This window comes from Bos mutus, chromosome 25 (assembly GCF_027580195.1).
Source record: "Bos mutus isolate GX-2022 chromosome 25, NWIPB_WYAK_1.1, whole genome shotgun sequence".
Taxonomy (NCBI): domain Eukaryota; kingdom Metazoa; phylum Chordata; class Mammalia; order Artiodactyla; family Bovidae; genus Bos; species Bos mutus.
In genome coordinates this window covers 16,804,347-16,822,259 of record NC_091641.1, presented here as the reverse complement: position 1 = coordinate 16,822,259, position 17,913 = coordinate 16,804,347, and the positions used below count along the sequence as shown (strand labels likewise).

The 17,913-nt window shown below is 47.7% G+C and overlaps 1 protein-coding gene and 1 non-coding gene across 2 annotated transcripts in view; one reads left to right on the top strand and one right to left on the bottom strand.

Moving 5' to 3' along the window:
- The window catches only part of KATNIP (katanin interacting protein), a 229,622-nt gene that overhangs the window by 110,432 nt on the left and 101,277 nt on the right, over nt 1-17,913 (top strand). The window contains exons 7-8 of the mRNA XM_070362218.1: nt 496-763; nt 9,375-9,506. Of these exons, the coding sequence (XP_070218319.1) occupies nt 496-763; nt 9,375-9,506 (400 nt within the window). The remainder of the gene's footprint in view (nt 1-495; nt 764-9,374; nt 9,507-17,913) is intronic.
- TRNAG-UCC (transfer RNA glycine (anticodon UCC)) lies at nt 3,088-3,160 on the bottom strand. Its single transcript has one exon. It is a non-coding gene; the product is annotated as a tRNA-Gly (tRNA).

The following is a 17,913-nucleotide window of genomic DNA, read 5'->3' as shown; positions in this document are numbered from 1 at the left end:
CCGTTCAATGTACAGGGCAGCCCCCACAACCATCTGCCAGACATTCTACCACCTGGAGTATCAGGATCATCTGGAGACCTTTGGGATTTCTCAGTCAGGGTATGGTCCCTGGACCAGCAGCATCAGCATCACCTTGTTAGAAATGCAAGTTCTCAGGCCCCATCCAGGCCCACTGAATCAGAAACTCAGGGGATGGGACTCCACAATCTGTTTTAACAAGCCCCCACATCAGAATTGTTACACACACAGTTTAGTGGCATCCTCAGCCTGTGAAGCCACAATTAGTACTATAAATGTTGCTCAGTCCAGAAGGGAGTTGCTCGTTGCCCCTTTATTTTCTCATCTTCAAAGTGAGGATGACACATGGGTTGAGACGGTTTTAGTAAATGTTAGTTTGATGGAAATAGTTCTTTGATTCCTGTGATCTATTTTCAAAGGCGTTTTTCCTCAAAGGAACATATTTCATTTTTTCCTTCTCTCCTTGACTTTTGGCAGGAGCTAAGAAAAAGCCTGGAACTTAGTGTCAATCTACAAAGGAAAGAAAAGGATGGTTCCAGTGATGAGTATGACTCTATCGAAGAAGATGTACTCCCTGAGCCGGAGCCCGAGGACCAGGTGCTGGTGGGCTGTCCCAGAGATGACTCCCCTCTTTCCCAAAGGGACTCAGTGCAAAAAGATGCTCCCGAGGACCAGGAGACAGAAGAACGCCCTCCCCAGGGCTCAGACACCCTCATAGTGCTGGAATTTAACCCGACTTCCAAAAGTAAGCTCCATCTTATGTGGCATTTCTTTGCCTTTGATGTCTCTAATAGTAGAGCTTAAATTTCCAGCAGTACTTTGATTTTCAGCTTTGCGTAGACTGTCTCACAGGCCAGGGTGTATATCAGTTCAGGGCTCTGTGGATTGTCAAAGGTGAAGGCTCCCAAAAGCTTACAAATGACCCTGAAATTGCAGACGGTGAAGTCTGGCAGATAGTTGCAGGGGGCTCTCCTGTGCATTGTAGGATGTTTATCAGCATCTACACACCAACTGGCTGATGAAACTGACTTAAGCGAAAGGGACTATTTATTGACTTGGATAACTGAGGAGTCCAGGACTCCCAGTTGTCGTTATTCAGTCGCTAAACTGTGTCTGACTCTTTGCCACCCCGTGAACTGTAGCATGCCAGGCACCTCTGTCCTCCACTATCTCCCGAAGTTTGCTCAAATTCATGTCCATTGAGTTGGTGATGTGATCTAACCGTCTCATCCTCTGTTGCTCCCTTCTCCTCTTACCCTCAATCTTTCCCAGCATCAGGGTCTTTTCCAATGAGTCGGTTCTTCGCATCAGGTGGTCAAAGTATTGGTGCTTCAACTTTGGCATCAGTCCTTCCAATGAGTATTGTGGGTTGATTTCCAGGACTATCAGATCAGTTCAGTTCAGTCACTCAGTCGTGTCCAACTCTTTGCGACCCCATGAATCGCAGCACGCCAGGCCTCCCTGTCTATCACCAATTCCCAGAGTTCACTGAAACTCACGTCCATCGAGTCAGTGATGCCATCCAGCCATCTCATCCTCTGTCGTCCCCTTCTCCTCCTGACCCCAATCCTCCCAGCATCAGAGTCTTTTCCAATGAGTCAACTCTTCACATGAGGTGGCCAAAGTACTGGAGTTTCAGCTTTAGCATCATTCGTTCCAAAGAAATCCCAGGGCTGATCTCCTTCAGAATGGACTGGTTGGATCTCCTTGCAGCCCAAGGGACTCTCAAGAGTCTTCTCCAACACCACAGTTCAAAAGCATCAATTCTTCAGTGCTCAGCTTTCTTCACAGTCCAACTCTCACATCCATACATGACCACAGGAAAAACCATAGCCTTGATTAGACGAACCTTTGTTGGCAAAGTAATGTCTCTGCTTTTGAATATGCTATCTAGGTTGGTCATAACTTTCCTTCCAGGACTATAGCAGGACTCATATGTCTTCTCCTCCTCCCTCCTCCCCTCCCCTCCTTCCTCTTATCTCTGTCTTCTTTCATCTTGGTACCATTCTTACATGGGTTCTCCACATATAGACATAGAATTGAGACACTGGCTTTGCAGCTCGATCAGAAAGTGGATTTTTCTTCCTAAAAGTTCTAGAAAATCCCCAGGCTTGGCTCTTGAACCCATACGGGGTGGCAGCTCTGAACTAGTCACTGTGGCTCTGATTGGCCAGGGCCAGCCAACAGGACTGGGGGTATGATTATCACCACCCAAACCACATGGACAGAGATAGGAGTTTCCAAAGCAAAAACCAAAGAGCGTCTGAAGGAGAAGGAAAACAGATGGGCACTCATGGCAGTGGTCCACTAGAGAAGGCTTTTCAGGAAAGACCCTAGAAGGGACATTCCTGGCAGCCCAGCGATTAAGGCTTCACCTTCCAGTGCTGGGGTTGTGAGTTTGATCCTTGGTCGGGGAGCTAAGATGCGACATGCCTTGCAGCAAAAAACAAACAAACATAAAACAGAAGCAATATTGTAACAAATTCAACAAAGACTTTAAAAAATGGTCCACATGAAAAAAAAAATCTTAAAAAAAATATAAACCCTAGAAGGTAAAGTCACCAAAACAATTGGTGGGTTTGGCAGGGAGGGGCCCATCTACAACAGTCCTCCTCTCTGATCCCCAGCTGGCATGGCCTCTGCTTCCTCCTCCCTCTCCGTTCTGAGCTCATTTTCCCCAAAACTGGGTGAACCAAAGAAAAGAAATGAGGGAGTGTTTGAAGTCAGGCAGTGAGCACACTGGTCTGCTCAGGACGCTATAACAATGTACACAGAGCAGAGGTGGCTTCAACAGTCACAGCTATGTATTTTTTCATGGTTATGGAGGCTTGGAGTCCAAGATTAGGGTGTTGGCAAACTTGGTGTCTTCTATGGCTTCTGTCCTTGGATTGCAGATGGCCAGTTTCTCCCTGTGTCTTTACCTGGACTTCCCTCTGAGTGTTCCTGAGTCTTTTTTTTTTTTTCCTATAACCTTATTTATTTTTATTTGGCTGCACTGGGTCTTCATTGGAGCATGCAATATCTTCAGTTGCACCATGCAAACTCTTAGTTGCTACATGTAGACTCTAGTTCCCTGACCAGGGATCGAACCTGGGCCCCCTGCATTGGAAGCACAGAATCCTAACCACTGGATCACCAGGGAAGTCCCCTGTTCTTGGGTCCTATCTCCTCTTCTTATAAGGACACCAGTCATGTTGGATTAGTGCCTACTCTAAAGGCCTCGTTTTATTAATACCTTAACTAGCTCTCTAGAGATGCTGTCTCCAAACACAGTCACATTCTGAGTTGCTGGGGGTTAGGACTTGACCATATGAGTCTTGGTGGGGGGACATAATAACAGGCAGATCTGGAAAATCTACACCCCACGGTTGAAGTCTGCAGACAGGAGAACATTTGTCCCTTGGACACGCTCTCTCCTCCTTGCTGGGCTGTTCCCTCCACAGAGATCACTACCTTTCCTTTCCTCTCCATTCTGACCCATGAAAGCCAGCTCCTTGCTTTTCCCAGAGGCTGCTTCCTCCAGGAAGCTTTCTTAACACTCCCAGCCCAGCTAGCTAGGTTGCTGCCTCCTCCGCTCCTGTAGCATCATCTGGCCCTGGTCTCGCTGTCCCCCGTTGCCTTTCTTCCCCTCTGGCCTGTGAGCTCCACCACCAGGGCACAGTCCAGCTCTTCCCTCCATTGCATCTCCAGCATGCAGCCCTCACCTGGCACATTCAAGTCATTCAGGGAACTTTGTCAAATAAAGCAAGGACTTATGCCCCCTCCACCCACCCCTGCCCCTGCCCCACCTGCTGGGTGGCTCAGACAGTAAAGAATCTGCCTGCAATGCAAGAGACCTGGATTCAATCTCTGTGTCAGGAAGTCCCCTTGGAGGAGGAAATGGCAACCCACTCCACTTCTTGCCTGGAGAAATCCATGGACAGAGGAGCCTGGTGGGCTACAGTCCATGGGGTCGCAAAGAGTCAGACACGACTGAGCACCTGACACTTTCACTTTCATGCCGCCCTGCTAAAGCATCTAGTGATCAGGATAGTGTTGATGCGTTTCTAAGTGAAACCCACTGGGGCTGCATCCTTGCTGTGGCTTGTGTTTCCTCCAAGGGGACAGAAGGAGGGAAAGGCTGTGAAGAGATTGATTGGCCCCTGCCCTGGAAGTGGGGGACGTGGCAGGGATGGGTGTGGGCATGACATTCACTTCCAGGTGTGGAAGACCAGGTCACTGAAGGAGAGCCGTTGGACCCCAGGCAGTTTAAGAGTCATTGCTGTTTAGTCCCTAAGTTATGCCTGACTCTGCTACCCCATGGACTGTAGCCACCCCCAGGCTCCTCTGTCCATGGGATTTCCCAGCAAGAATACTGGAGTGGGTAGCCATTCCCTTCTCCAGGGAATTTTCCCAACCCAGGAATCAAACCTGGGTCTCCTGCATTGCAGGTCAATTCTTTTACTGCTGAGCCACTGGGAAGCCCTTAAGAGAGATACTTTCCCATAAGCGGAAAGAGAGAACTTCACTTTTTTGCCATTTTACATTTTTTAACAGATTGCTTGGCAGGCCTCACATTGACCGTGGTGATGTCTGCCGGGGGTGGAGGGCAATGCACATGCCCCCTACCGCCACCCTCAGCCACTGCTTTCATCTGCAGCTTCTTAGCTTCAGCAGAGGACAGGCTCCCACAGAGGGGAGCAGGCAGGAGGCCTGTTACAAGGTCCCCCCAGACTCTAGCATAGGATTGGAGCTCTGAGCCACTCCTGAGCATTTACTCAAGAGCAGTCAGCAGTAACCTGAAAAGATGTGCCTGGTTCGGGGCTGTTCCTTTATTCATCTGCTGGGCATGTATCACGGCCCAGGTACTATGCCAGGACAGGACGAGCCTAGTCGTTCTCCTACATCACGTAATCCTGGCAGAGAAAACAGACAATAAGCATGCGTGCATGCTTAGTTGCTTAGTCGTGTCTGACTCTTAGCAACCCCGTGGACTATAGCCCACCAGGCTCCTCTATCCATGGGGATTCTTCAGGCAAGAGTAGTGGAGTGGGTTTCCATTGCCCTCCTCCAGGGGATCTTCCCAACCTAGGGATCAAACCTACATCTCTTACATCTCCTGCATTAGCAGGCGGGTTCTTTATCGCTAGTACCTTCTGGGAACCCTGACAATAAGCACATAACCACATAAATAATAACAATTGCCAACACTGAGTTGTTACTGATATGAGCCAACCACTGTTCCAAGGGCTTTACATATAATCCCTCATTCAATCCTCCCCACAAACCCAAGGGAAGTCTTGTCATTGCACTCGTTTTGCCTATGGGGAGAATGAAGCACAGAGATGTCAGATAACTCATCCAAGGTCACACAGCCAGGAAGGAGCAGAGCAGAAGTGAATCTGCAGCAGTTTGAGCCCGGAGCCTGTGCTGTTAACCTTTCAGTTCAGTTCAGTTGCTTAGTCATGTCTGACTCTTTGAGACCCCATGGACTGCAGCACACCAGGCTTCCCTGTCCCTCAACTCCTCAACTCCAACTCCTGGAGCTTGCTCAAACTCATGTCCATCAGGTTGGTGATGCCATCCAACCATCTCATCCTCTGTCATCCCCTTCTCCTCCTGCCTGAGGCTAAATAAATAAACCAGATGAGATTACAAAGTGATGACTCAGCTTTGAGAATCCAGTGAGTAACCCCAGGCCCCTCTGTTTCCCCTTCTAAGTTCTGAAACAAATGAGAGATAGCCATGGGATAGATGAGCAAATGATCACCTTTCCAATTGATAGGATCGGTGGCTAGGCAGTACTGCCCCTCCGCTGTAGACAATCCCCTGGCCCCAGAAGCTAATGGCATCTGGAAGGGGACCATGTGACCTGAGGGCAACCCCTCCCCCCTCCCCTGCCCAGAGGGAGCCCTGATGGCTTCTTGCCCCCACTCTCTCCCATCCTATTCGTCTTCCTTGTGAGCAAGGGGCAGTGAGTGAGTGGCACAGAGAAAGGCAGAAGTTATTTTTCCAGCAACTGGAAAGGGGAGAGTTGGGTCAGGGTCAGGTTAGGAATTCAGGGAGGAGGAAAGAATGGTACTCCGATGGTCTTGAAAGTTGTGAATGTTATAAAACAGGACACTGGCGGGGGAATTAGGGTCAGAGAAGGATGCTGGTAGCTGGAATGGTGAGAACAGCCTTCTCAGAGGAGGTGATGTTTAAATCAGGAATGAGGAGAAGGGGGCAGCCTCGGGAACAGCAATCCAGGTCCAGGGAACAGCAAGCATAAAGGGTTTGAACAGGGAAAGAGCTTGGTGTACCCGAGGACAGAGAAAGGGCCAGTGTGGCTGGAGCTGAGTGAGCCTGGGAAAGGAGGGAGGGGCAGGTGGGAACACGGTACAAAACGAGTGTCCCAGCCTACTTTCCATGAAGACATGAGGATTCTAGGGTTGCACCAAGAGTCTGGGTCCTTTGGTGCCCCAGGAAATAGCCTTGTATAGCCTTCTGATGGCCAAGGTAGACCTCCGCAGCTGCTGGAGGGCCATCTTATGGAGAAGAGGGAGCCGGTAGAAAGGCAGTAAAGTGGTTAAGCAAGCATGCAGTTGCTCAGTTAAGTTGATTTAAGTTGCTCAGTTGTGTTTGACTCTTTGCGACCTCGTGGACTGTAGCCCTCCAGGCTCCTCTGTCCATGGGATTTCCAAGGCAAGAATACTGGAGTGGGTAGCCATTTCCTTCCCCATGGGATCTTCCCAACCTAGGGATCAAACCAGGGTCTCGTGCATTGCAGGCAGATTCTCTACCATCTGAGCTACCAGGGAAGCCGAAAGTGGTTAAGGGGAGGGCTCAAACCCTGATTCCATCACTTCCTAGCTCTGTGACCTTGACAAAGTGACTTGCACCTCAGAGCCTTAGTCTGTAATAGTAGGTATCAGTTTTCTATGACTGCTGTAGCCAATGAGCAAAACAATGCAAGTTTATTATCTTATAGTTCTGTGGGTCATAAGTGTGATGGGCCAAAATCGCAGTGTCAACAGGAGGCTCCAGGGGAGAACCTGTTTCCTTGCCTTTTCCGGCTTCTAGAGGCTGCTGCGCACCTTGGCTCCTGGCTCCTTCCTCCACCTCCAAAGCTAACAGCACTGGTGCTCTGTGGCTTTCTTCTTTGACTCTCCTCATCAGCAGCCCCTTTTCCACTTGTGTGTGTTCTATTGTGGTAGAATATACGTAACGTTCCTTTATTGTTATAACATTCTGTATATAATATTGTAACACCCTACACATAACATTTCTATTCTTTTACCTTCTTCACCATTTTACAAAATTTATTTATTTGCTTTTGGCTGCACTGAATCTTCGTTGCTGCATTCGGAGGCAACTCTCTAGTTGCAGTGGCTTCTCTTTTTTGTGGCCCACGGGCTTAGTTGCCCCGCGGCATGTGGAATCTTCCTGGACCAGGTACTGAACCCATGTCCCCTGCCTTGGCAAGTGGATTCTTAACCACTGGACCACCAGGGAGGTCCCTTCTTCACTGTTTTTTAGAGCACAAATTGGGGTCATAAAGTAGACTCGCACTATATGTAACCATCACCACTGTCTTTCACCAGAAGTTTTTCATCATCCCAAGCTGAAACTTCGTCCCTCTGCCACTTTTAAGTGAAGTGAGTGAAAGTTGCTCAGTCGTGTCTGACTCTTTGTGACCACGTGGACTATACAGTCCGTGGAATTCTCCAGGCCAGAATGCTGGAGTGGGTAGCCTTTTCCTTCTCCAGGGGGTCTTCCCAATCCAGGGATCCAACCCAAGTCTCCTACATTGCAGGTGGATTCTTTACCGTCTGAGCCACAAGGGAAGCCCACTTTTAAGGACATTGGGTCCAGCAGGATAAGGCAAGATAACCTCCCTAGTTTAAGGTCAGCTGATCAGCACAGTTAATTCCCCTTTGCTTTGTCACCTAACACTTTCGGGAATTAGGGTGTGGCCAATTTTGAGGTCCATTATTCTGCCTACCCTCCACTCACTAGGATGGCTGGCCGGGGAATACATGAGAAAGCGTGTGCCAAGGGCCTGGCCCAGTGCCGGGTCGTCTGGAGGAGAACTGAATATATGCTAGCTGTCATTCTTACCATCAGCAGCATATTTTCAGCACTTGGGCAGTCAGTCTCCATTTGAGCATTGGCCCTTTTCCTTTCTTCCTCTTGTCTCATTGGACATGGTGGGTTCTGGCTCACACACACACACACAGGTCTGCCCTTGGGCCCAGGGTGTCAGGACAGCCAGGGACCAGCCACTTCAGAAAGTGTTAGAGAAACATATGCCCTTCACAAAGTCAAGGGGGGAATGGCAGAGAAGTTAGTGCAAATCAGACAGACCTCACCCACATCCCCATTATCTACCCTGAGCTGCCAAGAATCCCACGGGGCCTTTGATTCTGGGGCTTCACTCCTTTGGGCCATCACAGACCCCAAGATTTCCTCGGAATTTCAGCAGAAACTTCCCAAGGTTTTCTGCCTTTCCAGGCTGGGGTTCCCAAGTCCAGGAACTACACTCTTCTGCCTGATTTTTCTCTTTAGTCCATTTAGCCACCTGCCTCACCTCCCACCAGACTGCTTTCCTGCTTTCCCAAGCGTGTCCTCTCATGTGCTTCTTTGTTTAACATTTATTTATTTGGCTGTGCTGGATCTCAGCTGCAGCTCTCAGGATCTTTGCTCTTCATTAGGGCATGTGAACTCTTAGTTGCGGCACGTGGAATCTAGTTTCCTGACTGCGGATTGAACCCAGGTCCCCTGCATTGAGGGCGTGGAGTCTTAGCCACCAGGCCACCAGGAAAGTCCCTGTCTTCTCATGTTCTTAAACCTTTGCTGGTTCTAAAGCCCTGGAACCACTGTCCCCAAACTTGCATACGTGTGTACATGCTCAGTCACTCAGTCACGTTTGCGACGCCAGGGACTCTAGCCCAGCAGGCTCCCCTGTCCATGGAGTTCTCCAGGCAAAAATACTGGAGTGGGTTGCCATTTCCTTCTCCAGGGGATCTTCCCATCCAGGGATTGAACCCGCGTCTCTTGCATCCCCTACATTGGCAGGCGGATTCTTTACCATAGCATCGCCTGGGAAGCCCCCTCCCCAAACCTGAGTCATGTTCAAACCTTCGTAGTTCTTTTGCCAAATTCACAGCCCACTCGTACTATTTTTTTTTTTTTTTAGCTATTATTTAAACCAGCAAACTTATTTTGTTGTCTGCATTATTCACACCTCTAATTCCAAGCTAGCGTGGTGCCAGAGCAGGGGTTCCATTAATATTTGTTGAATGAGTAAGTGAACAGACAAATAAACAGATGCCCGAGCAGAATGTGCCATCTCTGCTTGCCCCGTGTGTGACATATAAACAATTGTGTTTTTACAGGTAATAAAAAGGAAAGGAATTTGTCTGCTAAGAGGAAGGACAACGCTGAGGTCTTCATTCCCAGCAAACCTGAGCCACACCCGAGTCCCCAGCCCCCAACCATGTTCCCGGATCAAGACAGGGCGTGCTCAAGTAAGAGTTCTGGGGTCCGTGATCGGGCTTGGCACTGGGCTTGCATCACTCTCATTGGGGTGCCATGAAGGAGGAGTCCTTGCTTCATCACCCTTCTGAGCTGATCTTTAGCAAATGTATTATTAGTCAAGGTCTCCAGAGAAGGACTTCCCTGGTGGGCCAGTGGTTAAGACTTTGCCTTCCAAGGCAGGGAGTGCAGGTTCTATTCCTGGTCTGGGAACTAAGATCCCACATGCCTCGAAGTCCCCCAAAAATCAAAACATGCAACAGAAGCAATATTGTAGCAAATTCAATACAGACTTTAAAAATGGTCCACATTAAAAAAGAAAAAGAAACTTTGAAAAAGAAAAAAGTCTCTAGAGAAACTGAACCAATAGGATGTATATGTATATAGGGAGAAATTTATGTTTTTACTTTTTTAGAATTAGTTAATTTATTGTATTATTTTTGGTTGTGTGGGGCTTTGTTGCTGTGTGCGGGCTTTCTCTAGTTGTGGCAAGCCAGGACCACTGGCTTTGACTGAAGAGCTGGACTCTGCATGGCTCAGTTGAGTGGACACATAAAATTAATGGCCATAGTTACTTTCTGGGTCTATAGCTAAGATGTGGTTGATTGAAAATTTGTTTTATTTTTCTTTTTACTTTTAAATGAATTTTCTTACTTTATATGGGTAACAATGTGTGCAGATGATATTACATTCTAAAGGTACAAAGGAGTTTATGGTGAAAGATTCATCTGATACCCTTTTAATAAAATCAGGGTGTCTAATGATTGAGCACTTACCTTGAGCCAGCCACTACGTAAGCAATTATTATATTTACTATATGTTTACTTATAATGTACTTATATACATTATATAGTATGCTAAGTCGCTTCAGTCGTGTCCAACTCTTTGCGACTCCATGGACTGTAGCCTACCATGCTCCTCTGTCCATGGAATTCTCCAGGCAAGAATACTGGAGTGGGTTGCCATGCCCTCCTCCAGGGGGTCTTCTCCACCCAGGGATCAAACCCTTGTCTCTGGCATCTCCAGCATTGGCAGGCGGGTTCTTTACCACTAGCCCCACCCAGGCCTGGACAAGTGCACTCCAAGCTTGAAGCCCTTTTCCAAGCAGCTCAGGCAGATGGTAGGAGGTAGAGGAAGGGGCCACAGTCCTTCCACTTTACTGAGCGTTTGCTCCCTGCTATGTGAATATTGTCTTGGTTTAGATTCCCCAGAACCAGACTCTGAGATAAGGATTCCAGAAGAAGTCATTGAATTGGAAGGTGGTTCCTGGAAGAGGGCTGGAAAGGAAAGGAGCCAAAACTGGCTTCATCACCAGCAAGGTCACTGGCTGGGCAAGTGGAGCACCACTTGGCTGGGGAGCTCCAGCGGTGGGGGGGGAAGGGGCAGTGCTGAGCAGAAGCCTGCTCCCCATCCCGGGGTGGATGAGGGACCCTCCTTTCAGTCCTGGGTGTGAGCTGTGTTGACCCTTGAGAGCTCTGGCTCTGGGGGTCATGGTTGGAGGTCTGGCCGAGGGACTGTGAGCAGGGGGCACCCAGGCATTTGGTGATCAACCCTTATCAAACCCCACCCAACTGGGAGAAAGCACTATACTAATACAAGATATTTGATCTTTTTTTTTAATTTTCTTACTTTTATTTTTGGCTGTACTGGGTCTTCATTGCTGTGCAGGCTAGTTGTGGGGCACAGGCTTCTCACTGCGGTGGTTTTTCTCCTTGCTGAGCGAGGGCCCTAGGGCTCAGGGGCTGCAGTAGTTGTGGCTCTCAGGCTTCGTTGCTCTGCAGCATGTGGAATCTTCCCAGACCAGGAACCAGACCCATGTCCCCTGCATTGGCTGGCAGTCTTAACCGCCGGACCACCAGGCAAGTCCAAGACAAGGCGTTTTAGATAGCAAGTGATAAAAAGAGTGGACTGAAGGGAAAGTGTCTACATCAATCCATGTAAATGAACTTCCAAAGGTGGTGTGATCACTGGGCGCAGCCGGACCCAGTGATTAAATGTGTCAGCAGTCTGCCTCTCCCCACCTCCCAGCTCAGCTTTCTCCTTTTTGCCCTTCATTCTGAGAAAAGCTCTTAGACGTGGCAAGAGGGCCACCAGCAGCTCTGGGCCGACAGCCCACTAGCCCAGCAACCCTGGCAGAAAATAGACCTGGCAGGCTCTGCAGCCTGACCACCTGGTGCAAATCCTGCCCTTCCGCCCACCAGCTCTGTGACTTGGGCAGGTTACTTAACCTCTCTGGGCCTCCTTCGCCCATCTCTCAAATGGAGATAAGAATAGCACTCTGGGGCTTCCCTGGTGGCTCAGTGGTAAAGAATCTGCCTGCCAGTGCAGGAGATATGGGTTGAACCCTTAATCTGGGAAGATTCCATATGCCTCGGAACAAATAATCACAAGAGAAGCCACCGCAACGAGAAGCCTGGGCACCACAGCTAGAGAGCAGCCCACACTCACGGCAACTAGAGAAGAGCCCATGCAGCAATAAAGACCCAGCTCAGCCTAAATAAATAATTTTTTTTTTTTTAAAAGAAGAGCACTCTGCCCTGAGGGTCACTGTAAGGATTAAAAGGGTGGATGGATAGTCAGCTTAGAGGAGCACCTGGCTCAAAGCAAGCCCTTGCTCAAGGTCAGCTGGTGGAGAGTGTAACGATTCCTGGGCCATTGTTCCTTCTACATGCAGACTGGCTCCACTGACCACTGCTCAACTTGACAGGACTCCAGTCTGTACTGCTGGTATTCTCTCCATATGAAAAATTAATAACGGCTTTTAAATTTCTCCAGAACAAGGTGTTAAATAAAGCCAAAGGCAGTGTGCCATTGTGTAGGAACCTTCCAGAGGCCCTGGTAGAGGGGGAGCAGCCTGGTGGTGGTCAAGCACCCTTCCTGGTTGCCTGCTGGGCTCACTGGGACCTCCCTCCTTCATGTGTGGGCTGCAATCACTAGATACTTACATTTCTGGGTAATACAATGAAGAGCCAGCACTTATAAACCCCTGAATCAGCTCCCAGGCTGTGTTTGGCACCACACATGTTAATCTTACATTTAATCACCCAAACAACCCTGTGTAGTAGGTACTGCTATACTGAACACTATTATACAGAGGAAACCCAGGCACAGAGAGGTTAAGGAATCTTAAAAACCTGGCTGCCGAGTATCTGTCCCTAATCACTCTATCGCATGGCCCCTCATGTGCCAACTAAACCGCTGTTGGCTTGCAACACACCTACATCCGCCTAGTCCTAAACAATGACACACCTAAAGCCCACTGGTTGGAGTCACTTGGTCTATTTTTTCTAATATTCAGTAATATAAATGTAATATAAATATATAACAGTATTTTAAAAATATTTATTTACTTATTTATCTGGCTGCCTTATTTCTTAGTCATGGCATGCAGGCTTAATTCCCCGCGGCATGTGGGATCTTAGTTCCCTAATCAGGGCTTGACCCTGTGTCCCCTGCAATGGAAGGCAGATTCTCAACCACTGGACCACCAGGGAAGTCCCCTAACTGTTTTGATTTTTAAAGTTAAATCAGGTATCAAGTAAAGTCATTTTGAATACTGTATTAGTTTCCTAGGCTGTTGTGACAAAGTACCAAGATCTAATTGGTTTAAGCAATAGAAAGTTATTATCCCATTTCTGGAGGTTGGGAAGTCCCAAATCAAGGTGTCAGCAGGACCATGTTCCTTCTGAAGGCACCAGGGATGAGTCTGCTCCAGGCTTCTCTCTACCTTCTGACAGTTCCTTGCTTTGTGACAACGTAACTCCAGCATTCACCTGCTGCTTTCCCGTGTACACCTCTGTCTCTGGGTTCAAGTTTACTCTTTTTATAAGGACACCAGTCGTGTTCGATTGAGGCCCGCCCTAACGACCTCATCTTAACCTGGTCATCAGCAAAGACCCTATTTCCAAATAAGGTGACATCCACAGGTCCTAGGGGTTTGTCTTCAACAAGTCAACAGGTAACACATATCTTGATGCGTGGCATTTTGAGAAGTGGAGCTTCATTAATTATTTATAATCTGCCTTTCTCCAGGAAGTTCTGACATGACAAATTGGGTAGTGCAAGAAGACTTTAACAAATACGTAAGGAAATGAAGGTAGAGGGAACACAAGAGTAGGAACAATAAGATGACGCCAGGGGGTAAACAAATGATGTCTGAGGCGGGGTCACAGGCGTGACTGTGAGCTTCCTGGCCACCATGGCGAAGAAGCGTGCCTTCGCATACACAGTGGGTCCATCTGATAAATATCGGATTACCAGCTGTCCCCGGTACGTGGTTCTTAGCTTGTCCCATTGACTCCCTTAAAGAGGACGCTGAGGTGGTGGAATCCTCATTTTCAACAGATTTGGAGCTCAGCCTTTATCTGATAAAGGTGCATGCTCCTACATAAGGCAAATTTGAAGAAAAGAAAGTTGAAAACCATTGTGTTGCACCACCCTTACACTGAAATGGGATGACATTGCAGCCACATGTCACACACGGATGAGGTTCTAAAGGTCAAGGAAGTACAGGTGCCAAATCTACCCTTGAAATCCGTCCAACTGATGATCAAGTGTAGCATATATGCTGCTCTACCTGGAAAACCCCATGCAGACATATTGTCTTTCCTTAAGCCCAAGAGAGTCGTTGCTCCTCCAGGGTGGGGACGACCAAAGCTTCTTGGCTGAGCCCCAGATGAAGCAGTTGGATATGTTTAGAGCCTGGGTTGTAGGAAAAATGTGTTTTTAAGCACTGGCGTTACGCTGAGGTCCCTGGGATGTCCATGCCTCCAAGGCACAGGACCTTGACTTGCTGCAAGGACAGAAGAACCAAACCCACTTAGCCTTTTCCAGGAGAAACCTGTACTGCTTAGATGCTTTACTTTCTGTTTGTAGGGGCATGTCTTTTGCGAGGGGCATACAAAATCAGCCTTTTTATGTCTTCTGGTGAACTGAACCTTTTATCTCCATGTACTGTCTCTTTTTTACTCTAAAAATGCTTTTGTCTTTAAGTCAACCGGCTTTCTGTTGGTTCGTGTTTATGTGGTGTGTCTTCTTTCTTTTTTTAATCTTCTATGTGGTGCATCTTTTTTCATCCTCTTATTTTCAAACTTTCTGCATCCTTACACTGGGGTTTATCTCTTGTAAACAACATGTAATTGGTTTTTATTTTTATCCTCTAACAATCTATGTGTTGTAATGGGCACATTTAGTCCATTTACATTTAATGTAATTGCTGATAGATTTTATTTTAAATCTACCATCTTATTGTTTGTTTTTATTTGTTCCGCCTCTTTTATGTTCCTTTTTCCTCTCCTTTCTTGCCCTATTCTGAACTGATTACTTTATATTATCCCTCTTTTTTCTTCTCTATTAGCTTGTTAGTTATACATTCTTTTATTATCCTTTAGTCATTACCAGAGATTGCAACATGCATTCTTGACTTATTAGCGTCTCCTTTAAATTAGCAAGTTTACTGCTTCTCATTCAGTGGAGACCTTACAAGTCTAACTCCATTTACCCCTCTCCAAAATTAAATGCTTATTGTCATGCATTTTAATTCTCTGTAAATATTCACCAGACATCATTATTATTACTGTTGTTGTTACAATAGTCAACTGTAATTTGGATTTGCTTGTATTGCTGTGCCCTTCACTCCTGACTATTTCTGGGCCACCCTGACTCTCAGACTGGAGCCCCAAGTCTGTCACCAGCTCTGTGCAGTTTCTCAGCTTTGCAGAAGCTCTTAGAATCAGCAGCACCTTGAGGGGAAGCACTTCCCAGGTGCTGAGTTCACCTCTCTGGGTTTCTCATTTCCTGCCTGTAACCCTTCATAGTCTTATTCACTCTCCATGCCTTCAAACAGATTTCTCTTTATAAACAGAGTTTCATAATACTATTTGGTCCAGGCTTTCTGCTTGTGTTCCAGGGATGGGTTGAACTGGATTAGCTAGCTAGCTAGCCATTACCATAAGTATAACCTATGGCCTGCACTCTTAAAAGAGTTATTTCTCTCCTTGTCCCTTTATCTGTGACCAAAGTCATAAAATTGAATTTGTGTCAATTAAATGTACATATAGGCAACTCCACGAGAGTTTAATTCCTCTCTATCACTATAATTATCCCTGCTTCTAATGAAAGGGCCTCATGTCTTGGATTACTTTGGTCTCGATCAAATAGCCTTTCAGGAAAGGACCTGTTGTCTTGTTGCGGGTGAGAGAACATTAGTCTTTAATGTAGAAAGTTTACTGTCCAAGGTGTCAGAGTGCTTTAGGGAAGTGATATATCTGAACCACTTTTCCCAGACAAGCTGCCAACGTAGAAATAAAGTAACACCCCTCAGCATGAGTGAATTAGAAGATCTTGACAGCCCTGCAGTTAGCATTGCTGTCAAGAAGACCTGCTGCAGAAAGACCATTCTGCCAAAGTCCAGGGTCTCATAACACGTGTCAGTGTTCACGATTAACAGCAAGGGTCAGAAATCCAAACCGGCTGAAGCAACAAGGGAAAATGTATTGCTCACAGATCTGAAAAGTCTGGGACTATAATCTAGCTTCAGGCATGGTGGGATCCAGGTGTTCAGACAATGCTATCACCAGGAAGGTGTTTCTTTATCACTTAGCTCTACTCTCCTCTAATCCAGTGCATCTCAGACTTGAACATGCATCAGAATTATGTGATAAATAAGCAAATTAACACCCCATTTTTGGACCCTGCCCCAGTTTCTAATTCAGTGCATCTAGGGTGGAACATAAGTGTTTTAATTCTTAGTAAGTTCCAGGTGATACTGATTTTACTGCTCCAGGGACCACACTTTGGGAACCACATCTATAGTCTCAGGCACGGCCCAGAGATGGTCCCTGGTGACTCCTCTTCCTAACAGTCCCAGAAGAGTCCAAGAACCATCTCTCCCCTGAACTGATCTCTAAACTCCACAGTCAAGGAGAGGCACCTGTTTTCTTGTGGGCCCAGACAGGACCAGGAGTGGGGATAGATGCAGTTGCCTCCAAACCATGTGGACTGAGAAGCTGGGGAAGAGGTGGTTCCCTGAAGGAAAACATGGATGCCATGAAGGTCACTGTCTCTGGAGCCCGAAAGTAACTGCTGCTCATTTCATATAAAAATTAACTACACAGGACATTTTGCTACAAATTCTTCAGAGGCCAGGTATGGAGCAAAGGACTGTAATATGCAAGAGCAAAGAGTAGAAGTTGCTTAGTCAGTGAGGAGGAGATTGGGGGCTGACACCTTCCTTGAACATCATTAAAAATCATGTGCATTCCTGAGCTCACGAAGAGACAGCAGCGGAAAGATGAGTGTTAAGGGCTGCAGAGAGCATCTGCCCCTAGAGGCCCCCAAACAAGCTTTAGAGATGAGATGAGCACAGGCTTTGACAAGCCAGGTGTAACAGCTATCTCCTGCTGCCTGACAATCCCCTCCATGCTGTAGTGGCTGCAAGCAACAATGCTTTTTATTATTGCTGCGGGTGGACTGGCTGGTTCCATAGTGAGCTAGTGGGCTGGATGAGCTCACATGGCCTCACTCACAGTGTCTGGCAGGCCCCCTGGCCCAAGGACCTCAGCTGGGACAATTTATCTCTGCTCCATGTGGTCTCATTATCCAGCACCTGGGGGTCTCTAGGCAGCCAGAGAGAACACGCCTCAGCATGTAAGTGCTTTTTAAAGGATCTGCTCAGTTGTGACTGCGAAGGACCTGTTGGCCAAAGGAAGTCACCAGGCCAAGCCCAGCTAGAGAAATAGGCTCCAGCTACCTCTTGATGGGGGGCTTCCCAAGTTGTGCTAGTGGTAAAAAAAAAAAAAAAAACCAACAAACAAAAAAAAAAACGGCCTGCCAATGCAGGAGACCTGAGACCCAGATTTGATCCCTGGGTCAGCAAGATCCCCTGGAGGAGGACATGGCAACCCACTCCAGTGTTCTTGCCTGGAGAATCCCCATGGACAGAGGAGCCTGGCGGGCTACAGTCCATAGGGTTGCAGAGTCAGACATGACTGAAGCAACTGAGCAAGCACTCACCTCTTGATGGAGGGTGTGGCAGTGTCACAGCATGATGTGGCATGTTGCATGTGGGAGTCGTTTGTGGTCATTTGTCACAGTCTCCTGAACCATGGGAAGCAGGTAATGGATGAGACTGTGTGTGCATTCTCAGTGAGTCAGGTTAAAATGCACAGAGGCTCTGGAGCACTCAGATGTCAGAGATCCTCCCAGCAGGCAGCCCCCATCCCCCTCCTGGCTGGATTTCAGAGGGAGTGTGGGCAGCTCAAGACAGAACGGGCTAAGTCAGCCATTTCCCTAGACCTTTCACCATACACATCATGCAGTTGTCAGTCTGAGGGGCATGTGACCATCACTGTGGAAACTGGAGGGCCAATGCCCTGCCTATAGGGGGTGCCGCTCCCCACC